Source organism: Heptranchias perlo, chromosome 6, assembly GCF_035084215.1.
Source record: "Heptranchias perlo isolate sHepPer1 chromosome 6, sHepPer1.hap1, whole genome shotgun sequence".
NCBI classification, from domain to species: Eukaryota; Metazoa; Chordata; class Chondrichthyes; order Hexanchiformes; family Hexanchidae; genus Heptranchias; species Heptranchias perlo.
The window spans coordinates 19653485-19670677 of NC_090330.1; the positions used below are offsets into that span (position 1 = coordinate 19653485).

General features: G+C 43.2%; 2 protein-coding genes across 3 annotated transcripts in view; one reads left to right on the forward strand and one right to left on the reverse strand.

Moving 5' to 3' along the window:
• The window catches only part of LOC137322797 (F-box-like/WD repeat-containing protein TBL1X), a 298855-nt gene that overhangs the window by 244385 nt on the left and 37277 nt on the right, over positions 1 to 17193 (forward strand). The window contains exon 4 of one of the 2 annotated variants that reach the window (XM_067985867.1): positions 655 to 800. In XM_067985867.1, the coding sequence (XP_067841968.1) occupies positions 655 to 800 (146 nt within the window). Of the gene's footprint in view, positions 1 to 654; positions 801 to 10463; positions 10483 to 17193 lie in introns of those variants that run through there. The other variant, XM_067985868.1, reaches the window with a different exon arrangement.
• Positions 1 to 17193, reverse strand: part of gpr143 (G protein-coupled receptor 143) — a 244293-nt gene that overhangs the window by 122347 nt on the left and 104753 nt on the right. The gene's annotated exons all lie outside the window — the stretch shown is intronic.

Consider the following 17193-nt stretch of genomic DNA (forward strand, 5'->3'; position numbering starts at 1 on the left):
GAGCAGGAATTTGTGAGAGATAGGATGATAGCAGCAGAGTTCTGGATGAGTTGAAATTTATGTGAGGAGAAGCTTGAGAGGTTTGGAGGGTGTTGAATAAATTGAGTCTATGGTGAGAAATTGGTAGTGGGGTTGAAGGAAGGGAAGGAAATGGACAGTATTTCAGTGGTGGAAATAAGCAGCCTTAGTGAGTTACTGAATGTAGGATTTGAATCTCAAACAAATAAGGTGTCAAGGTCATACACCATTGGGTTCAGCTTGAGTGTGCAGCCAGGAAGGAAGATAGAATTGGGGTTGGGGGGTGGATTGTGGCTGAGGTACAATGTTTTTGGCAGGAGCTAAACAGGGTGGGTATCGTCATGGCAATGATAAACTGGAGAAAGTTCTGGGTCATACACGACTTAGGACAAGCAGTCAGATAGTATAGTGCCTGTCAGAGAATCAAGGTTGTTGAGGGTGAGGTAAAAATGTGGAAAAAATATGGAAATTTTGTTAACATTTTTTCAGATTAATTAAGAATGTGGAAACACTCCAGATAGTTAAAGATTGTATCCAGGCAGACCATGGTGTACTGCTCTTTGCAAACATGAATGTCCTCTGTGCATGATGCTTACTTGTAACTTTTTAATTAATGCTGTTTTTTTTCTCTTTCAGGTTTCTCTCATTCAGCATTCACGTTTGGAATAGAAAGTCACATAAGCCAGTCAAACATCAACGGGACACTAGTGCCACCTGCAGCACTGATCTCTATCCTTCAGAAAGGATTGCAGTATGTTGAGGCAGAGATCAGCATCAATGAGGTAATATGATAGCAAACAATACACATTGCGTTTAACCCAGTTACTTCCTGTTTTCTGCCAGATAACAATTTAAAGTTGATTGACTTCCTTCACTTGTTTGTTATATTATGACATTTACACATGAATATATGGACAGTGTAGGAAGAGTTTGAAAGAAGGAAGGTTGAATTTCTCTGATACTTTATCAGTGTTAAAATTAATAGTTGTATCAAGAACCTGTATAGAATTATCTATATTGGTCATTTTAAGTGCTTCACTTGGTTGGAGCAGCTGAAAACAGTTGGTATTTCTTAATTGATTGCCAGCCACATCGAAGCCTGACACAATAACCTCACTTTAGTTGTGCTGCTGGAGCTGCTTGTAAAACTCCAGGTGAACACCAGGAACAAATGTTGTAAACATCATGCATCCTAACCTCTCAACCAGTAGCCACAGCATCTTGGACTTTGCCACCTGCCAAGAGCATCTTCAGCACAGTCCTCAATAACACCGCTCCTTCCACGGTATCCCTTTTCAAGCCCTTCCATGGCCTACTGTTTCAAATGTGTCTGTAACTAGAGAGTCTTTCACCTTTATAAAGTCAATCAGGATATTATAGTAAGTGGTACAATTCTGGCTATGTCCCAAATTTTTTATTCATACTCTCCACAAAATTCAGCTTCCACAGGCGAGCCCACACATTCCTATGATTGAAACTGAGATAGTAGGCCACAGACTGAACAGTGAACCTTTCTACTGTTGGAGTATACACTGGAGATAATACGGCCTGCACAGTGTGTGCTCAAGGTCTCTCCGAACTATTGGAGAGTACCACACTGCAAAGCCATGTAGCTTAGGCTTAAAAAAAAACAAATTTATATTTATTAAAAGTGCAATTATCCAGAAGCAAGAATAAATAGATTTTTAAAAATACAGTTCAGTCCTTAAGTCTCCCTGTTACTTTAAAATGATTTTGCTCAAACCAAAATTACAAGGAAGTTTGTTCATGTGAGGAAACTACATGAACTGAACTAAAGAGCTAGGGAAGGCTTGTCAAATTTATTCCCAGATTAAGGGAGTTTATGGCTTAAAAGAAATGTCATTCAAAAGTCAGAACAATGATACAATATCTTACATGCCATGTCAATTAGCAGTAACGCCCTGCATCTGTTTTAACCAGAAGGTAGCTAATGCAAGATGCACTTGGCTAGCTTTTGAAAAACAAATCTTATGGTTCGACTATTAGGAATTCTGACAACCCAGAATGTAGTAATGTATCTCCAGCTACGGTATTTTGCCAACCAATCTGGACCTGATGAGGGGCTGTTTGCAAAGGCGTGAACAAAAGGTAGACCAACCCTACTCTATCCCCAACCGCCCAGTCCTCTGTAATTCAGTGTCAAAGCCAGACAAGTTTTGTATTGTGTCTTTCATAAAGACAACAGAAATATCACTGAGAAGGTAGTCATATAAGCAGTTTTCAAATCATTACAATGCTAGGCATAGCTAAAATTTCCTATAAAAATAGATCTAATATAGAGATTCCTATAATCTGAAACAGGACAGATTTTCTGGTCCATCACATTAAGATCCGATAAGATCTGTAACATCGCCTACCTCCGCTGCTACCTCAGCCCATCTACCTCTGAAACCCTTATCCATGCCTTTGACACCTCCATGTTCAACTATTCCAGTGCTCACCCAACCATCCTCCGAAAACTTTTAACTCATTGAAAACTCAGCTGTCCGTATCTTATCCCGCATCAAGTGTCACTCACCCATCATAACTGTCCTCCCTGACCTCCATTGGCTCCCGGCCTCCCAGTACCTCAAATTTAAAATTCTCATCATTGTGCTTAAATCTTTTCATAGCTTTGCCCTTCCCTATCTCTGTAAGCTCCTACAAGACCCCCCTACCGTGCCCCCCAACACTCCTTTAAGACTCTTCTTAAAACCTACCTCTTTGACCAAGCTTTTTGTCACCCTTCCTAATATCTCCTTCTTTGGCACTGTGTAGATTCTATTGATTCCACTTCTGTGAAGCTTTTTGGGATGTTAAAGATGCTATATAAATGTTGTTGACAGAAAATAGCAACTTGCTAGCGTTTGTAAAGAAACTTTGATACCCTATGTATTCAGGCACTTTCTGATAATCCCTGGGAAATAGCATAAATCTAATTAAGTAGGTTCAGTAGAGCATGAGTACAGTTTCAGGATGACCTTTACACAATCTATGTGGGAAGTATTGCTGAACTAAATATTAATACTGTGAAATTAGTGAGCAGTTGTCAAACACCAAATATAAAATGCTGAATATAGTTCATGTACCCAGTGGCTGGACTGCAATCACTGATTAATTTAGATTTTTGGTTTGGTCCCTCAATATTTACATTTGCTGTGTTTAAGTGATTCATTCTCATGTGGCAAAATGAGGAGAAAAAAACTGGCCTAGACACAGAAGAGTAAAAGAACTAATAGACATGGTTTAATCTCTCCATAATCAGGCACAAAATAGGCTTCAACAAAATGTTCAGCTTTTAGCAAGTCACAGCTGAAAATTTATTTCTACCCAGGCCTTGCTACTGTATCTGTTATTTAAACAAAGTAGCAATTTTAATATTTATAAATACAAAAGCAATAGAAACAATGGGAGCACAAAGACATGCTTTAGTGCACGAAGGAGCTCTGAATACACAACTAAAACAAATCTGAAATTTTCAATGTAAAGCACTTAGTATGCAATGTCCATTTCCTTGTGGTGAGCTCAGCAATTTTTAGGAAAAGCATGCACATTCAAATCAATCAAGCAGCTATTTCAGTCTTGCAGCCTCACTGTAGTGTATAATTTGGATAATTGTAATCCTGTGTTAACAATCAGTACACTAATGTGCAAATAGCTATGTGATCTGCAAAGAAAGCTCTTGCAGAGAAGTGCCTATGCCTGTCCATCCAGTTTAGCCCAGTTTTATTTTCCAGTTGAGGAGGTTTTTGGAAGAAGGTGGCTGCCTAGACAATACTGCTGAAATGTGTTTTGCTATTTTCTTTGTGTCAAATTCAATAAATGAGCAGCAAAAACATTACATCATAGTACTCAGGCTCAATTAAGTCAAGCCTGAAGTAAACAATGTGAATAAGATTGGTAGATAGACCAACTGAATTACTCAGAGCAGGTGCAGTTCCTTTATCAGAGGTCATTGATTTAATACATGCAGGGGCTTCACTGCTGTATTTAACCCTTGAGATGAAATGTGCATGCACTCTTGTTTATTCCTTCACTAACTCAGTGAGGTAATTGTAAACAATTTTACAACACCAAGTTATAGTCCAGCAATTTTATTTTAAATTCACAAGCTTTCGGAGGCTACCTCCTTCCTCAGGTGAACGATGTGGAAGGACCTGAGGAAGGAGGTAGCCTCCGAAAGCTTGTGAATTTAAAATAAAATTGCTGGACTATAACTTGGTGTTGTAAAATTGTTTACAATTGTCAACCCCAGTCCATCACCGGCATCTCCACATCAGTGAGGTAACACTGTATTGTAATTAGCCTTTACGTGTGCACTAAATGTAAACCACAAAGGTATGAGTTGAGTGTTCATTTTTCCCCCTAATTTTATCCCCTTCATTCCTTAAGTACGTGACTCTATGCTGCTCTTCATTGCCTCGTTCGAGGGGCCAGTCTTTATGTATCGGCTTAGACAATGAGGCCAATATGTTCTGCTGGAGTTATGCCAACTCCCTAGCATTTCTCTAGTAAGCAGGGGTGGAAAATTGGGCAGGGATCCGTGCCACTCTCTTCCCCTCATTGTATAAATCTTTTACAAAATGTAGACTTGAAAGTGATATTTTTTCAAAATGTCATCGCGTGGTCTTTGTGCGTAGATAATATATTTTATTCCAGAAAATAAGATTCCAGATTGCTCAGGTAATGGGGTAGATTTTAACTCCAGGCATGGAATGGATGAGCAGCGAGGAGGATTGCCTGCCAGCGAGAGGCTCTGTCCATTTTGAGGGACTGGCCTCATTACCATGCTTAGCATGCTCCTAATGGACGTCCCGCTGCAGCTCATTGGTTCTGGGCTGGCGCAATATCAGCTGACCTGGCCGGCAGGAAGGTAAGTTGGTGGGGGGGAGTGGGGGGAGTTGGCTGATCATAGAAGGCCCCAGTAAATATGGTGGTGGAGTGGGAACAGAGTGATAAATGATGCACAGCAATTTTAACCCTGCTACTTATAGCGCTTCTTGTATCTGATTTTGTTCATCTGACTAGACACTTGCTGATTAGCCAGCAAATGCACTCAGTTCTGATTATATGTAGCTATTAAGCTTTAAAATGCAGATGCTTGCAGGACTCGTCCTTTCCAGTAAAAGCTGAAATGCTTTTTCATCACTTTGTCTGAAACTGTTTTCAACTATCTTATAATTAACTCCTAAGGCTCAGTTATGAAAGAGCAAATAAGGCTCCCCTGATGGCTCTGTGAATTTATCGAATGAGTATTTAAACAGGATTGATCCCTGGTCTGACCTGAGTGAGCTGATCTCAGCTAAGCTGGTGGTAGTAGAGGCATCACAATTGGTCTCAGGGTCCCTGTGTCAGAGAGGAGAAAATTCCGCTGCTGGAAGTGGCGGTTTGTGGACATGGCTGGGCTGTGATGCCCCTTTGGTGAATAGTCTGTCTATTCACTGTTGAGGTACACACATGAATAATGGTCTTTGGATATCAGCAGCCGCCTGGCACCCTTGGCCCAATAGCTCAGCAAGGAATCTTCAGTACTTTCAGGATATGAGTCAAATTGATGAGAAAAGAGAAAATAAATGGAAGAGTTGACTCTTTGCAGTGACTCCTAACTGAAGGATAAGCGCATGATAACATTATTCTTATTGTGTTAGGCATTAAGACACGTTAAACATTTATGTGGTCATAAGTGCATTCAGTTACTGCCCTGCTGTGACTGCTGCATATTCCATGATATAACATCTTACTAAATGCAGCAAATTAAGACACCAATCATTGCACAGCTGCAGTGATCATAGTTTGGCACCTAAACAAGCCGAAAATGAGGCACTTGACCCCTATAAGTCACTGGGAATTATATTAGTGGAGTCAATTGCAAAATGACAATCATAGCACCATGAAATAGGAAGGGCAGATTTATGGGCCCCGATATTTACGGGAAAGCAGGGAAGGAGCAGGGGCACGTATCTGCAGCTGGGAAACCTGGAAACACCGGGAAGGCTGGATTTCCCGGGTGGAAACAGGGTAAAGTGAGTCGTGTGCCCATCTGGGAGCAGCTCGGACTTTTTTTTTAACATGTCACTTGCTGACTTCCCAACCATTAGGTGCGGGAAGACCAGGTAAGTGGATCCAATTAGGCTGCGATCGCGCGCGGGGCAGACTGATTTCGCTGGGTGCGTTACCCACGCGCCCAATAGCCCCCCCACCGCAAACCCGCAGCCCTGGCAATATCGAGCCCATAGTGTGGGGATCTAGTCATATGTAGGCCAGGCAGGATAGGAGTGGCAGATTCCCTTCTCAGAAGGACATTAATGAACCAGTTGGGTTTTTACAACAACTTTCTGCCACCTTCCATGGTCATATTCTTGCGCTAGCCCACAAATTACCATAGAATCATAGAAATTTACAGCACAGAAGGCCATTCAGCCCATCGTGTGTGTGCCGGCCAATTAAGAGCTATCCAGCCTAATCCCACTTTCCACCTCTTGGACCATAGCTTTGTAGGTTATGGCACTTCAAGTGCTTTTCCCAGTACTTTTTAAATGTGATGAGGGTTTCTGCCTTTCAGGCAGTGAGTTCCAGACCCCAACACCTTCTGGGTGAAAAAAAATTCTCTTCAGCTCCCCTCTAATCCTTCTACCAATTACTTTAAATCTATGCCCCCAGGTTATTGACCTCTCTGTTGAGGGAAATAGGTCCTTTCTGCCCACTCTATCTAGGCCCCTCATAATTTTATACACCTCCAATTAAATCTCCCCTCAGCCTCCTCTGTTCCAAAGAAAACAACCCCAGCCTATCCAATCTTTCCTCATAGCTAAAATTCTCCAGTCCTGGCAACATCCTCATAAATCTCCTCTGTACCCTCTCTAGTGCAATCACATCTTTCCAGTAATGTGGTGACCAGAACTGTATGCAGTACTCTAGCTGTGGCCTAACTAGTGTTTTATACAGATCTATCATGACCTCCCTACTCTTATATTCTGTGCCTTGGCTAATAAAGGAAAGTATCCAGTATGCTGCTTTAACCATCTTATCTATCTGTCCTGCTATCTTCAGGAATCTGTGTGACATGCACTCCAAGGTCCCTCTGTTCCTCTACACTTCTCAGTATCCCCCATTTATTGCATATTCCCTTGCCTTTGCCCTCCCCAAATGCATTACCCCTCATTTCTCCAGATTGAATTCCATCTGCCATGTTTCTAATTTGAAAACTGGAGTTAATACAATCAAAGTTGCCTTAATTCCTGAATTGCTATATGCCACGTGGAGATAAATGAGCGTAAAAATGACCGAGCCTGAACATAAATAGGGCTCTTGGGTACAATCAGGTCTCTAGAAAACCTGTACTCAAGGGACTTGATCGCTGCTCGATTTTGAACTCTGTCTCAGTTTCTGAGCTGCGGGCTGAAGAGCACTCAGTCGAGTGTTAGAATTGACAAAGTAAATAATTACTGTAGTTTCAGATATTGAGCAACATGGGTTGTGGGATTCAAGGAATTTTTTAATTTTTGGCTTCATTGATCCTGTGCTGATACAGGTTGTGTTTATTGGCATGAGTCAACTTTTTGTCAATCAGCTGTCTACCATGAAAGTCAAGGCATGACGTGTACAAAGGTGCAAATAATGTGTCAGATTTATGTATTTCAATATGTAATGTTACTGTAGAATATATCGACTTCCAGTTCAAAGATGTCTTAATAGTTCCTCATATTCTAGTTTCTCATATTCTTTCAATTGCCAGTCTATATTTATCCTGTAAAGTTGCTATTAACCATTTTGGTGGGGCCTATAATTGGAGGGGGGTGCAAAAAAAAGTATACAGATCTGCAAGAAAAACTTAAGACATTTTTGCCCACAAGTTTTGAAAATGTCTGCAAGTTTCCAATTGAAAGATGCATCACAAAATCTAAGAAGCACTTCCAAGGAATGAGAGTTTGAAAATGCCTTTTTAAAGTCACCAACTTTTTAGAAAATCATGCATGTACTTAACTACCCATATATCAGACATTTGAATTCTACATAACTGAACAGTTCTTGTAATAAATCATTATTAAACTCAGTTTGCTTCAGCTGGAAGGGAAGATGTTAATGCTGTGTGCATGTAACTGCCCTGAGGTACTGTACAGATGTAAATTCTGCAAGTTGGCGAGCTGCACACTCCCACACTTTTTGAAGAGTTATGCCGACTGCTGGTTTATACTATTTGATATTATCTCTATGCCTATCATCTATTAGCATATTCCAGCACATTGCCACAGGTGCCATAGACGTCCATTCATATCAAAACTGAACAGCTAAACTCAAGTAAATTTTCAGTGTAACTTCCACGGGCAATATGATGCAATTATCATTTAGGGCTTTCCAGAATGGTTTCTGCTAAAGTGTGCCGCATGTTGGGAGAGTGTGCCTAAATTTAGCTGTCATCCTGCAGTGGTTAACTGCATTGCCATGAGTTCCAGAGTTTCAAACCAGAATTGCCCCATGGAACAATGCTGTAGATAGTGCTGCAGTTTCAGCAGAAATTGGGTGCCATTTGCAATGAGGCCATATCAGTTCACAATTTTGATAAGCATCAAGAAGGTCAATTTCCATGAGGGTTCTGCCAATCATCTGCCATAACTTTGGCAGAAGAGCTGCAGAAATCCCAGAAAAATGGCGTAAACAGGAAATTCACACCCCCCCCCACCCCACCCCCCGACTTCCCCTCCTAAAAAAACTGTAGTATAGGGATATCTGAAATCCAAACATCAAGCTCAGATCGTGTCATGTGATTGATAATGCTGCCATTTATAATGTACCTAGCTTTATTAAAAAAAACTTCTTTACAGCAATCTCTTTTTCTTATTTTAGCCTTTTCTCTAGCTATCTTTGTTTTTTTTTAATATCTAAAATATACTGTCACTTTGAAAACAGAATGGCCCCTAATGATACTAGGGCTGAGAAACTATAGTTATTATGAGGAGAGGCTTGAGATACTGGTCCTGTTTCCACTGGCGCAGGAAAGGCTGAGAGACTTAATGGAAGTTTTTAGAATTCTGAAGTGTTTTGATAGGGCGAATAAGCAATGACTATTTGCTTTGGTTGAGGAGTCATTGACGAGGGATCATATGGTTATGGCATATGTGTGAAAACTGACCCCATGTTTGTGGATGATGTCACCAAGAAGTAGTGCGTAAATGACAAGAGGTGACCAAGGATGAAACAAAGAAAACCAGCTAGTTCTGATTTTGTGGGAATTCAGCCGCAATGTAAGTGGAAGCGGATTTGGGCGTTAGATTTTCCACTCCAGAATTCATTATCAAGTAATGAGCATAATGGTCCGTAAATTGCTCCGAGTGACGAACGAACAGCGCTCGCCGTTCCGTAGATTTATACTCACCCACTAACTTATGGCGGTCTTTACTGCGGGCACTTCCTCTAATAGGAAGCTGAGAAGAGCCCAGTGTTAACTCCAGTGAAACTAGGACCTATGGAACGACCCGAGAGGATCGATCTCTCCCCTCAACCAATCAGATTGCAGCATCCTTGAAAAGCCATGCATGTATCAGAAACATTTTAATATTTCTTAGCACTGCCATTATAACTTCTTTGAAGTACAGATTCTGGTGTAACTTGAAAGAGTCCAGGATTATTCTGGATCCCGAGTACCAGAGGCAAATATAAGTGGATATTGGACTGTAAGGAATCAGGTAACTCAAATATTTAAATGAGAAAAGGGCAAAAGTTTGTTGGTACATTCCGGGAGCCCATGCTTGGGAGGGGCCTTCTGTGCAGCCCTAGTGCTCTCCCAGTGTTACTGTAAGTACAGTTAACAGCTTCTACAAGTTGGCTGTGGGGGTGGAATGCATACGGGTTTTTTTTTGGAAAGTAAAAGTAATTGCCCAAATGTGACACTGTGCCATTGTGAAATACTGCATGAAGGTTAATGAATGTAAATAATTTATACTATCTTATGATATTAGAAAAAGTTATTTTGTAAATATTTGTGGAACAGTTTTTGTAAGTTAGGTGCTACTTCCAAAAAATGGGCTTAGCATAGCAGAAAGATTATGAGAATTCTAAATTAGATTTCCTTCATTCTTTGCCATCCTTCTGCAATATTGACATAACTGCTTGGTTAGTTTCTTGAATGCAAATGTGGAGTGCACTTACACGAACAGGATCTGGCAGCTTCACTGCATAGCAAAGCCGTTTACTCTTTTGAGTCATCAGTGGCAAACATTTATGTGCACATTGAGCTGTATTGCATCTGTAGCACTTTGCTGCAAAGACTTTCCCCAAGTCAAGGCAGATGGTTTTCTGATATTCATATTGCACTAAAAATAAGTCAGTGAGAAGTATGTTGACAATGCATTTGTATTGCTGATTACATTACTATTTTGATCACCATTAACTCTTAGATTATCCTTCTTGAAAAGTCACCAACACACCCTTTTTTATGCTCAGCAGAAACCATTTTCACTGACGCAGGTAAGCACCATTAGCTGCATTTTAAAGGGTGAAATTTAGGTTGCTTAAATTTTGTGTCTCATACTTGATCAAACTGTTTAGTATTCCCCTCCTTCTCCCACCCATCCCCCAGTTTACTCGCCTCCTTGTTTGAAGGCAATGGGAAACTATTGGGGTGAAGTTCCACTGGTGTTGCAGCCCTCCAGGACTTCACCAAAATGTCCATTCTTCACAAGTCTAGGCACTGAATGTCATCAGGCTATTTTAACATGGTGTGCATCACACCAGAGACAAATCCTGTCCTCACCCGATGTCAACACACACACTGTTTTCAGTAGATAGCCATCATCAGCAGGAGCCTAGCATCATTTTTTCCCCTCGCTAGGCTAGGGCAGTTAGGTCAGTTCTATTACTGATACCACTACTCTGGCTAATTAAGACCAGGGATCGAAGTTGGACCTTTCTGGCCTATGTAGCACAATACCAATCCAGGTAGAGCATTTGCCTAATAATTCCAGCTAGATTTAATAAGAAACTTGTGAAAATTGAAGTTAGATAATATTATGGATCCCAATCCTCCTGTGAGATACTGTTAATATACATATGCTCCAACTGCCTTACACAATCTCTGAGTGTCCATTGTGTAGTCGCCCTTTATTTCACGTGTCTGCTGTCTTGCTTGAGGAAAGTGTCCTGGAATAACTGTTTACTTTCCTTGCACTGGCCCGACTAGAGAGGGGGCAAAACTTGACCTCCTCTTGGGAAATAAGGAAGGGCAGGTGACAGAAGTGTTAGTGAGGGATCACTTTGGGACCAGTGATCATAATTCCATTAGTTTTAAGATAGCTATGGAGAAGGATAGGTCTGGCCCAAAAGTTAAAATTCTAAATTGGGGAAAGGCCAATTTTGATGGTATTAGACAGGAACTTTCAGAAGTTGATTGGGAGAGTCTGTTGGCAGGCAAAGGGACATCTGGTAAGTGGGAGGCTTTCAAAAGTGTACTAACCAGGGTTCAGGGTGAGCACATTCCTTATAAAGTGAAGGGCAAGGCTGGTAGAAGTAGGGAACCTTGGATGACTCGGGAGATTGAGGCCCTAGTCAAAAAGAAGAAGGAGGCATATGACATGCATAGGCAGCTGGGATCAAGTGGATCCCTTGAAGAGTATAGAGATTGCCGGAGTAGAGTTAAGAGAGAAATCAGGAGGGCAAAAAGGGGACATGAGATTGCTTTGGCAGATAAGGCAAAGGAGAATCCAAAGAGCTTCTACAAATACATAAAGGGCAAAAGAGTAACTAGGGAGAGAGTAGGGCCTCTTAAGGATCAACAAGGTCATCTATGTGCGGAACCACTAGAGATGGGTGAGATCCTAAATGAATATTTCACATCGGTATTTACGGTTGAGAAAGGCATGGATGTTAGGGAACTTGGGGAAATAAATAGTGATGTCTTGAGGAGTGTACATATTACAGAGAGGGAGGTGCTGGAAGTCTTAACGCGCATCAAGGTAGATAAATCTCCGGGACCTGATGAAATGTATCCCAGGACGTTATGGGAGGTTAGGGAGGAAATTGCGGGTCCCCTAGCAGAGATATTTGAATCATCGACAGCTACAGGTGAGGTGCCTGAAGATTGGAGGGTAGCAAATGTTGTGCCTTTGTTTAAGAAGGGCGGCAGGGAAAAGCCTGGGAACTACAGACCGGTGAGCCTGACATCTGTAGTGGGTAAGTTGTTGGAGGGTATTCTGAGGGACAGGATCTACAGGCATTTGGTGGGGCAGGGACTGATTAGGAACAATCAGCATGGTTTTGTGAGAGGAAAATCATGTCTCACGAATTTGATTGAGTTTTTTGAAGGGGTAACCAAGAAGATAGATGAGGGCTGTGCAGTAAACGTGGTCTACATGGACTTTAGCAAAGCCTTTGACATGGTACCGCATGGTAGGTTGTTACGTAAGGTTAAATCTCACGGAATCCAAGGTGAGGTAGCCAATTGGATACAAAATTGGATTGACGACAGAAGACAGAGGGTGGTTGTAGAGGGTTGTTTTTCAGACTGGAGGCCTGTGACCAGCGGTGTGCCTCACGGATCGGTGCTGGGTCCGCTGTTATTTGTTATTTATATTAATGATTTGGATGAGAATTTAGGAGGCATGGTTAGTAAGTTTGCAGATGACACCAAGATTGGTGGCATTGTGGACAGTGAAGAAGGTTATCTAGGATTGCAACGGGATCTTGATAAATTGGGCCAGTGGGCTGATGAATGGCAGATGGAGTTTAATTTAGATAAATGTGAGGTGATGTATTTTGGGAGATCGAATCGGGCCAGGACCTACTCCGTTAATGGCAGGGCGTTGGGGAGAGTTATAGAACAAAGAGATCTAGGAGTACAGGTTCATAGCTCCTTGAAAGTGGAGTCTCAGGTGGATAGGGTGGTGAAGAAGGCATTCAGCATGCTTGGTTTCATTGGTCAGAACATTGAATACAGGAGTTGGGATGTCTTATTGAAGTTGTACAAGACATTAGTAAGGCCACACTTGGAATACTGTGTACAGTTCTGGTCACCCTATTATAGAAAGGATATTATTAAACTAGAAAGAGTGCAGAAAAGATTTACTAGGATGCTACCGGGACTTGATGGTTTGACTTATAGGGAGAGGTTGGATAGACTGAGACTTTCTTCCCTGGAGAGTAGGAGGTTTAGGGGTGATCTTATAGAAGTCTATAAAAAAATGAGGGGCATAGATAAGGTAGATAGTCAAAATCTTTTCCCAAAGGTAGGGGAGTCTATAACAAAGGGGCATAGATTTAAGGTGAGAGGGGAGAGATACAAAAGGGTACAGAGGGGCAGTTTTTTCACTCAAAGGGTGGTGAGTGTCTGCAACGAGCTGCCAGAGGCAGTAGTAGAGGCGGGTACAATTTTGTCTTTTAAAAAGCATTTGGACAGTTACATGGGTAAGATGGGTATAGAGGGATATGGGCCAAGTGCAGGCAATTGGGACTAGCTTAGTGGTATAAACTGGGCGACATGGACATGTTGGGCTGAAGGGCCTGTTTCCATGTTGTAAACTTCTATGATTCTATGATCTAACAGTGAAACTACTGAAACAATTAATACAGCTCTCTGAATAAACATGTATTTAGTCAGATTCTATCCAAAACTAGTAAGAACAGTAATGGAATGCTCTTGTAAACATTTTGAATGCCTACATTATCGGGTCTGATGTATAAATTTTGCATATATACAGATGACAAGTGATATTTAACATTTTTAAAAGTCGTGGATCAAATGTAAAATAAAATACAAAGGGCAGGGGGATGTGGTTATGTGTATCATTCAATTTTTCTTACAGCCACCATTTGGAACTGAACATTAAGTTTCTAATCTAAGCTTCTGAATGCCTGAGAAAAATGGCTACTATAGAAGTACTAGAGAAAAGAAAATCTCAGTTGACTTTGTAGCACACAGGTCTATTTAGTGCATTTTTGATGTTCAGCAGCTTCTCTTACATAACTCTCAAGCCATGTCTTGCAAGTAAGATTGGTACATCCTGGTTATCAGCAAATGCAGGTCCCCCCCATGTGACAGGAAACAATTACATCATATTGCATCAATATACTCTTCCTAGCACTGCCAGCTTTCACTAACAAACAAGCTTCTGTAAGCAACACCAAGAAATTGTCTCACACCACATGAAACACTGTCACTCAAACTAGCTTTCATGGCACACAGTATCTCCATATACCTTTTAAAATGACAGCTTACTTAGACTTCTGGCTTTTGCACAGAGCATGTCATATTATTCCCGTCTGTACCGTAGGTATAAAGTTACCGCTGATGCTGTTCAGGGAACACATTGTACACAGCAATGAGATATTTCAATTGTATATTAAAGTAGAAATTCCTACATCTTGCCTTTAATGTTGTTGACTTCTGAGATTTGCATTTGGCTGGCATAAACATCCTAATGCAAATCTGAGTATTGGGGTCTAATACCTGAAAAATCAAGTGCTGATATCACCCAGCTTATTTGCATAATTATTCACTGCACCAGATGCAGACTCAAAACGAATCTTGCGAGCAAATGAGTAGTCAAAGGAAAATTGCAAATAAGTCAAATTTAATGGGTTGGGGACATTTAAAGTGGAATGTCATAATAGGAGGTCAAAAATTCAGAAAGCTTTTGGAAAATCTCAACGCCACCTCAACCCATTGCCAGGAGCAGGTGATTAAAACATGGCAGGCAAAAATAAAGGGAACCTACACGCAGTCATGAGTCAACAACCCAGCACCTGGCCACCTGCTTGATGGCTGCTGAAGTCAAGATGGTGCTTCAAGCACCTTGGGATGTTTTCCTATGTTATAAATGCAAATTGTTGTTCATGAGGCACTTGCAAGAAGGTTTGCCTCTGCCACTCCACAGTGCCATACCAATAGATCAGTATTCCAGCATGCCTGCAAGGACATGCAGCCAAATTTCAAGCCACAGCTGACCATCACTATTCCTGCATTTGTCAACCCAATGGTTCATGGTAGCTACAGGTATTCTTGCAGCAGATGGCACAGTTCTGCATCTGCCTGCCTGCTGACCCAGACCTTAGAAGATAAGTCCCACAGTTATTGCCAAATAGGCATGCCAGGCACTGCAGAAATAACTGAAGGCATCTGGGAGGTGGCAATCAGATAACATTGGCACTTGATCAGCCTGGCATGGTTTCTTGCAGGCAGTATTGCCTAAAGCATGCCATGCTGTGATTGGGGTGCTTCTGAAGAACTATCCAGCATAACAATGATGTCATCAGGGGTCTGCTGTCACAACATTGGGCTCTATTTTAGCACCCGCTATCGGGTGCGTTCCCCGTGGGGGGGCTCCGAAAATCGGAGAATCCCGGCGCGGTACCGGAGCCCGCCCCGAACCCGCGCACTTCCGGGTTCCCCGCTGACGCACCGGCGTGCGCGCGCAGCCCCCGCTGGTGGGAATCCCGCAGGCAATTAAAGCCAGCGGGATGCCACTTGACAGTATTTATTTAGGTATTTCAGGTCATTAACTGACCTGATTAAGGGACTGTGGGATTTTAGAACAAAATGGGACTGTTTCCCACACTGGGGGAAACACTCCCAGGTCGAATGGACGTGTCGCAGCTGTCAGCCTGTGGCAGCTGCAAAGGTCCATTTGACAGGTGGGGGTGGGGGGAGACCCTCACCCATTGCAGGAGGCCACTCCGTCACTTGGGACAAAGTTTGGTCTCCACCACCCTCCTCCTGACAGTCAAAGTCACCAACCTGCACACTTACCCCGACCCCCTCAGATGTACATCTTGCGGATGGGGGCCGCCGTAGCTGCACTCTTGACCTCCTCGGAGGGCGAACAGCATCACCAGCCTTGCCATCCACGCCGTCCACCTCTGACACATGGAGCTCCACAACAGAGTGCTGTGACACATCCACCTGTACAGGAGGAGGAAGGGCTACCGCAGAGAGAGATGCGTCGCAGAGGGCACAGGGTCCACAGACCAAGGCTCAGCCTCCTGGACCTCTCTGAGCAGCAGTGCACACGGAGGCTCAGAGTCACTCGACATGTAGCCGTGGACATCTGCAGCCTCTTTCATGCCGAGCTGCTCCTGGCTGGCCCGAGCACCATCTTCTTACCTGTCGCTGTCAAAGTCACCACTGCCCTCCACAACTTCTCCTCCCCATCCTTCCAGGGTGCAACCGGGGACATCGCCGGTGTCTCCCAGTCGTCTGCGCAGAAGAGCCCTGCAAATACACCTACACCCACTCTGCAGTGCCACAATGGGTGGCATCAGTTGTGGGTCCTCATAGTGATCCTCAGGAGCGGGCAGTATTGCACAAACCAGACAGGATTCGCGAAGACATGGCAGTAATGGTGCCAATATAATGTGTGATGTGAGTTGATCTGAAATTCAATATAAGTACCACCCATGACAAACCCTCAAACACCCTTGTGCATCCCCTTCATGCTCACAACACGTTTGCCTTACGCTGCCTACTGCACATATGTGATGCATGCCCTGTGGCTGCAGCACAGGTAGTGGCAGGTTGAGTGAGGCTGGCCGTGAAAGAGATCACGAGAGGGTGAGCATGAGATAGAGCCATGAGATTGTATGAGGATTGGGTTGCGTGGTAGTGGCGGGGTGAGTACTGGCGAGGTGAGTAGGTGCAGGTAAGATGAGGATGGGGTTTGAGTGGGTATGAGGGGTGATGTGACAGAGTAGTGTTGGCAGTGCAGAAGGAGATGTGGGGTGGGGGCAGTGCTGTGGCGGACGGAGTGTAGGGGAAGGACTACGTGTACTCACTTTGGCTGACCTACCGAGGTTATTGCAGCGCCTCCTGCACCGAATGCAGGTGGGCGATATGTTGGTGGCGCTGGTGACCTCCTCTGCCACCTCGAGCCAGGCCTCCCTGGTGGCAGAGGCGGGCCGCTTCCTCCCACCCGCCGGGGGAAGATCTCTGTCCTCCCCCTCCTCCTCACCCCATGTATTGATACCTGGAGTGAGGCATCATTCAACTGGGAGCAGCCTTCCCCCTGGGCTGCTCCATGCTGTCATCTTTGCTATTTGTTGCAGCATCTGTCAGTGGAGGACTGCCCCTTTAAATAGAGCGCCTCCAGCTGACAGATTGTACTGCGCATGCGCAGCCCCGCCCAACGCGCAGATCAGCAGTGGGGAACCCGGAGGAGAAGGTAAGTGCATCCAATTAATGGTTTGTCTGCT